Consider the following 7044-nt stretch of genomic DNA (forward strand, 5'->3'; position numbering starts at 1 on the left):
CTAGTCAAGATCCTTAACTTTTCTTTTCTACTAGGACCTTTATACTCTATTTGTTGCAATATCCTTTTGGATAGTAATGGGTTTCATAACAGATTGCAATATTAAAGTGGACTACGAACTTTTTTTTATAAAGCAAATCATGTGCTCACTTTTTCTTGTTTTGAAGTGCCGTAACAACATACCCATTTTTGCTTTACATTTTGCCATAGAAATTGCTATTTTGATCATTGCTAAACAGTTCCTATCATCATCACACCAAAGTCTTTCTTCTTTCCTTTTTTATGGATTTTCCTCATATTAGGTCCCCTATATGCATATGCTTTCCTTCTCTGTCTCCAATTTATTGATTCAAATTACCTAGAGTTAAATTCCACCTATTTACCTCTGCCCCAATCATTACTTTGTTAAGGTCCTCTTTTTGTATTTTTCCCTAAGGTTACTTTTACTTTATAAAGAGCTTTAATTTCTACTGCCAAACTATGTAACTTCGTAGCTTCCTTTACACTCTTTGTCAATTTATGATAAAGCCCAAATAATTTTTTTTAATTTTTTTTATTTTTTGTTTTGTTTGTTTTCTGTTGCTCTTCATACATGAACACCCGTGTTAAGCATTGCCCAACACAATCTAACTCTTTAAAAAGTATGTCTTGCTCCAATCTTACAAAGTTATCAAGAGGTTTATAACGTATCTGGAGTTCAGGAATTGGGGTAGGGATTTCTGCTGGTGCTTAACGGTTGGCACAGTTAATCGAAACCGGCCTTCTATTATAACCCCCCTATCTGTGGTAGAAATGTATAGTCACTATCACCTTGCTGCTACCCGAAGAGGTCTTATGTTTGGTCCTATTCCAGGTCATTTATTGGCAAATTCATCCTAAGATTCATAAAAGCGATATTCATTTTAATACACATATTAACACACCACGGACATACCATACATATACAGTGTGTGTTGTTCCTATTATGAATCTTTTATTTTGGTAAAGTTTTTCATTTTGTTTATTTTAAAGGCTGCTGCTCTTTCATGAATCCATCACCTTAGAATAACTCATGTTGCATGTTTAATAATTGTCTCGTTATTATATTATATATATAATATTATATATTATATAGATATATAATTATATTATTATATATATATAATTATACAGGCTTGCTGTTCTTTATCGAATCCTCCACATTAGATTACATCATGTTGCTTGTTTAATTAATTGTCCTCTAAATATATATATATTAATATATTAAATATATCTAAATATATAATATATTATATCTCGGTATGTATGCCATGCATGTAAAGATGTAATATATGCACAATATTTTATATTTATATTATAAATTAATATATACTATACATATAATATTATATATATATATATATATATATTAAAGATAAATTATATAATAATATCCCCCCCTTAAATATATATCTGATTATATCTATATATATGATATATTCTAGTTTCCAAGATTTTTAAGCCCAGAACCAAGAAAGTAAGGACTTTTACCAGTTCCAATGCCAATCTTTGTCTATATGGCAGGTTGCCCCTTTGAACTGTAGCCATCCATTCGCTCGAAAAACATCTCTTCTCCCACTGGTTGTCGGAATTACCCCCCACAGAGACGAGGATTTAAAAGGATCGGAAGCCAGCGGCTCAGCCTCAGAAGCACAGTAGACCTAAGAGAGGTCGAATGCTCCCGCAATCTCACCCTGCAGATGCCGTTTCTCCCCCCTTCTGCTCCCCCCTGTTCTCCTCTGGGAAGTCCCAAGTATGTTTTAAATTTCCATATTTGCACAAGAGACCAAAGGGAAGAGAGTGCCCAAGACCAGGAATTTACCAGGTTGTGGAGTAATTTCCAGTTCAGCCAAGGAATTGTTTTACCTTTGTCTGTATTCTATTTCCATTTTTCCAGGGCGACGGCTCCTCCTTTGTTTAGTTTCTCATTCCCCCCATCTGGGTTCAATTCTGTGATTAATCCACTTGTGAAACTAGAAACATTCCCCTAGTAAATTCAAGTAACGAAATAGTTCTCTTTGTGTAAATTCCCAGTCATTTCTTTCCCCAGTGAGTGGCCTGTAAACTTTTGACTGAAAGAAAGTAGTGTGTAACGTTCATCCTCGTGTGCCCCCGCCTTATGCCAGTGTCCTCACTTTGCAGACAAACAACGTGCCTGATTGTGGTAGAAATTGGAAACCTTTGGAGCAAGCTTGCATTTTCATTCCATTAGCGCAAACTTCTGAGCGCCGTGTCTGGATTGCCCTAGCCATGTGTTTTCCGGTTTATCGACCAATCAACCCCCTTATTAGTCTCCTGGACCTCTGTAAATTAATGTAAATACAGGGCATTTAAAACTAAAGTCCAACTTTTATGTAAATTCCTCCTTCCTCAGTAATATCGGCCTTACGCCCTAGTAGTTTTTTTGTTTTCTTTTTGTTCTCATCTCTCGTCCTCCATTCAAGGCCAAATTTTTCAGTGTTAACTACATTTTCTAGGAGTAAACGAGCATTTACAGAAGAATTATATATATATATATATATATATATATATATATATATATATATATATATATATATATATATATATATATACATAGTAATACTCAGCATAGTTTCAGGAATCTATAAATTTGCAATGTCAGTTTCTGAAATATTTTAGCAGTTGAACACAATATGGTATCGATAGAAGCAATTTTTCGATGAAAAGTTTGTTTTTTTATTTTTCACTGAAGGATAATTAAAGTATACATTAATTATTATTTTCTTTTTATTGCAAAGTGTTACCATCCATAGCCACCATAACGTCCTCCAAATCCTCCAAGTCCTCCAAGTCCTCCAAATCCTCCAAGGCCTCCGAATCCTCCGTGTCCGATTCCCTTGCTAACGGTAACGACTCTGCTTACCACAGGTCTAAGTGATTGCAGAGGCATAGAGTTAGACTCAGGTTTGATGTGGCTATAACATCACTCAATATATACCACAAGGTGATGGATATTAATTTACTTCATTGTGGAAAGATTAATTGACATTTAATTCAATGCCGAAAGTTAAGAATAAGGGAAAATCACTATTTATATTCAGCAAGATTCAAACGGTCACATTTAAACGACTTAAATAAAGGAATACCCTAAAAGAGAAAGTGTATAGATAGCTTACCGGACTACAGTGACTCCACCATATCCTAATCCTCCCACCAAATTCCTCCACCCCAATCCGCCTAATCAAGCCTAATCCACCAGGCATGGCGAGGGTTGAGCAGACCACAGCCATAACAATGGCCACCACAAACTGTGAGGAGCAATGGAGGTTGAGTATTTAGTAACAAGAGGATCACTGGTAATGATCCGACATCATTTTCATATACTAATACTAATGACTATGTCAGTTTGGTCAACAGTGATCAGGAGTGAATATAAAGAGAGAGAGAGAGAGAGAGAGAGAGAGAGAGAGAGAGAGGATCAAAACTTTACATACAGCATTTATAGAATCTCTCATTTTGGTGAACAAAAAGTGGTTTTATAATTTTCATGTACTTCGAAGATCAAGATAAACTTACGACTGGGCGAAGGAAGTTCATCGTTGAATGTGTGTCTTCTGGAGCTCCTGAAGAAGGATTATGCTGCGAGCCAGTTCTCCCTTGGTATTTATACCTGACGGGAAACTTACGCCCTTGGGTAGATGAGACAGCTGAATGGTCGGGCTTAAAAAAAAAGATACGCAAGAGTAGTGGATGTTTTCATCAGTTTTATTTCCTCATTTTTTCGTTCCTATTTTCGGGAGGTTGTCGTCTCGTCCAGTTTAGCGGTATCTTAGGAATGTATCATTAAAATAGCACTTCTTTATTTTTATTCAAGTAATGACTTATACATGTACTATACCTACTGCAATATACATTTTAACCAATAAGAATGTTCTAAATGTTTAAACTTCTAAAATATCTAAGTAAAGGACTCAATACACCTTTTAAACATTTTAGTGGTTGGTTTCACGTAAGTACAAGTGATGGAATTTGCCAGTCAAATTCTTAATGGTACGATTTCTACTCCTGACGGGATATTTGAAAGTTCTATACATAAACTTAGTGCAAGCACAACATCTCCTACAAATGTATCATTCTGGAGATCCCCTGTTGCATTTATGCAGGCAGTTTCTCAAATTCTTTCGTTTCATCTTTGCTTTTAAAGATCAAGTAATATTTACTTAGAATGGCTCAGTTAATATTTTGATATCTTTTTATAAGTTATCTACCATTAATGAGACTTTCATTTCTCTTCTCTCCTCAAAATAAGAACGCAGCTGTTTTGGGAATTCTGTGTAAGTTCTTTTATTTTTTGTTTCAATCATTACACGATGAACATTTTGATCAGATAGTGAGTAGCTCCTATACTTACGTACACGCATCAAGTTTGCAATAGGAAAGGGGGGGGGGGGGGTGGAGGGGAGGGAAGAGAGGGACCAATGACGTAAGTCCACAATCGTTTCGGGAGTGTGGCCCATACCCATACATGCGTGTTTGTTTATAACATTTATATGTGTGTATATATATATATATATATATTATATATATAATATATTGCATAAATCTAAGTTTACAAGCAAACTGTAATCCAGAGTATCACAGGAGCACTATACACAACAAACCACACTCACAACGTATAATACATATACTTTATATTATTACATATATAATTATAAATTAACACATTATAATATTATAATATATTAATATTATACTATATTATATATTATTTGTGTGCATGAATGTATATTTTGTATGTTTATATATTAAACGTGTATAAATTGTATATATATATAATTATAATATATATATATATATATATATATATATAAACGAAACTATTCAAATTCAGTATACAAGTGAGTGCAAATGCATAAATATATGTTTACAGACAAACTGTAATCCAGTCTATCACAAGAGCACTATACACACACACTCACACGTATATATTTATGTATATATATGTCTGTATATGTATGTATATTTGTGTGTATATATAAACGTATTCAGATTTAGTACATACCTGCATGCATATTCAGAAATCTGTGTTTACAGGCAAACTGTAATAAATGTATTATTAGAGTACAATTCGGACACAATTATAAATCTAGTAATTCCTTACGACTCAAAAACAAAAAAAAAAAATAAAGGATCAACTCCCACAATGCTGAAAAAAGTTGGTGGTTTTGCAGTTACCTACTTTAACAAGGTTACCTGGCAACGCCTTTGGAAGGACGCGAGACGCCCAGTGGGTATAAATACTGGAGCAGAAAGCAAGAAGGGCATAGCACTGTCTGAGCATCAAGCAGACACCTTCTGAAAGCAATCCTCCAACCATGAACTCCATTCGTTCAATCGTAAGTTTATTTTGTATAATATTCTCGAAGGGAATTCTAACCATAAATATAATATGCTGTAATTCAACTGGAAACTCATGATTTTATAAGTTTACTAAAAATTACCATTTTATTGAAGTTTTCTTGTATTAGTTTCCGAAGGTTATAGGTGATATTCACCATTACCTATCGCATTCAGATAAGTATAGTATAACAAAGAAGTAAGCAGAGACACATCCGTAGACCAACTTTGATTGACAATAGTTGTTCATTAGTTATGAATGGAGAGCTGATTACAGTCTAGTATTCATAAAATGCCAAAGGATTGATCCTTTCCTTCACGTCTCTAGATGTATAGAGATGCTCACAACATTCTTATATCTCTGGCTTATTCCACTTGTTCTCTCTCTCTCTCTCTCTCTCTCTATTTTTATATATATATATAATATATATAATATATATATATATATATATCTATATAGTAATATATATAGTAAATTATATAAATATATATATATATATATATATATATATATATATATATTATATAATATCATTCCCGATCAGTATTGTCCTAACTGAAATACTTATATGTAATAATAAATGAAAATGATATTTAGATCTTTACCAATAATCCAATTGTTTTCTCCTGACACAGTTTGTGGTCGCCATTGTTATGGCTGTGGTCTGCTCTGCCTTGGCCATGCCTGGTGGATTAGGCTATGGATTAGGCGGACTGGGTGGAGGATTTGGCGGATTGGGTGGAGGATATGGCGGAGTTACTACGATTGTCCGGTAAGCTCTCATATCTTACTCTCTCCTTTATTCTTACAATAAAAGTCAATTTAAAATATATGAATGAAAATTAATGTTGATTATTTTCCCATATAATCAGTTTGCGGTCTTTAATTAAATGTCAATTAGTCTTTGAATTATGAATTAAATTGCTTTCCTTCATCGATTTGCTTATTTTAAGAGTGATACCAAAGCCTATCAAACCTGAGTCTAATGATCTTCCTTCCATCGTTTCACAGTCCCGTGGTAAGCAGAGTCGTTACCGTCGGACACGGAGGATTCGGAGGCCTTGGTGGATTTGGAGGACTTGGAGGACTTGGAGGATATGGGGGACGTTATGGTGGCTATGGATGGTAATATTTGTCAATAAACCCCGAATAAAAACTTAAAAAGAATAAAAAAACAAATATTCCTTATCCTTTAATAAAAGAAAAAAGGAAAAATACTTCTCGGTATATTTTCCTTTTAAAAGCAACTAAAATGCTTGGTATAGTGACATCGCAATTCCCGTATATATATATATATATATATATATATATATATATATATATATATATATATATAATATATATATATATATATATATATATATATATATATATTATATCACACACACACACACACAGAGACCTTACAGACCTTACATCTTGTTCGGGTTGCAGCAGGTCCCTCAGTGTGAGGCACCTCTATATGTCTACCAGAGAGTTTAGTACATCTTCCGGTATATTTTGCATCTTCCAATCTTGGATGGTCTGGGATGCAGCTTAGATATTTATCGAGCTCATTCTTCAACACATCTACGCTCACTCCTGATATATTCCTCAGATGAACTGACAACGCATTGAATAGACGCTGCATTATCGATGCTGGTGCGTAGTGGATTAATGTCCTGTGTG

General features: G+C 33.9%; 1 protein-coding gene and 1 long non-coding RNA gene across 2 annotated transcripts; one reads left to right on the forward strand and one right to left on the reverse strand.

Moving 5' to 3' along the window:
- Positions 1–2747: 2747 nt before the first annotated feature.
- Positions 2748–3204, reverse strand: LOC135220248 (uncharacterized). The gene is made up of 2 exons (XR_010315622.1): positions 3155–3204; positions 2748–2908 (listed from the first exon to the last, which is right to left on the reverse strand). It is a non-coding gene; the product is annotated as an uncharacterized LOC135220248 (long non-coding RNA).
- A 2036-nt stretch (positions 3205–5240) lies between these two features.
- LOC135220250 (neuropeptide-like protein 31) lies at positions 5241–6555 on the forward strand. Its single transcript, XM_064257517.1, has 3 exons — positions 5241–5374; positions 6012–6148; positions 6388–6555. Exons 1-3 carry the CDS (start codon positions 5354–5356, stop codon positions 6503–6505), a joined length of 276 nt encoding a protein of 91 aa, XP_064113587.1. The 5' UTR covers positions 5241–5353; the 3' UTR covers positions 6506–6555.
- The last annotated feature ends 489 nt before the right edge of the window (positions 6556–7044 follow it).

Source organism: Macrobrachium nipponense, chromosome 1, assembly GCF_015104395.2.
Source record: "Macrobrachium nipponense isolate FS-2020 chromosome 1, ASM1510439v2, whole genome shotgun sequence".
In the NCBI taxonomy this organism is placed as follows: domain Eukaryota; kingdom Metazoa; phylum Arthropoda; class Malacostraca; order Decapoda; family Palaemonidae; genus Macrobrachium; species Macrobrachium nipponense.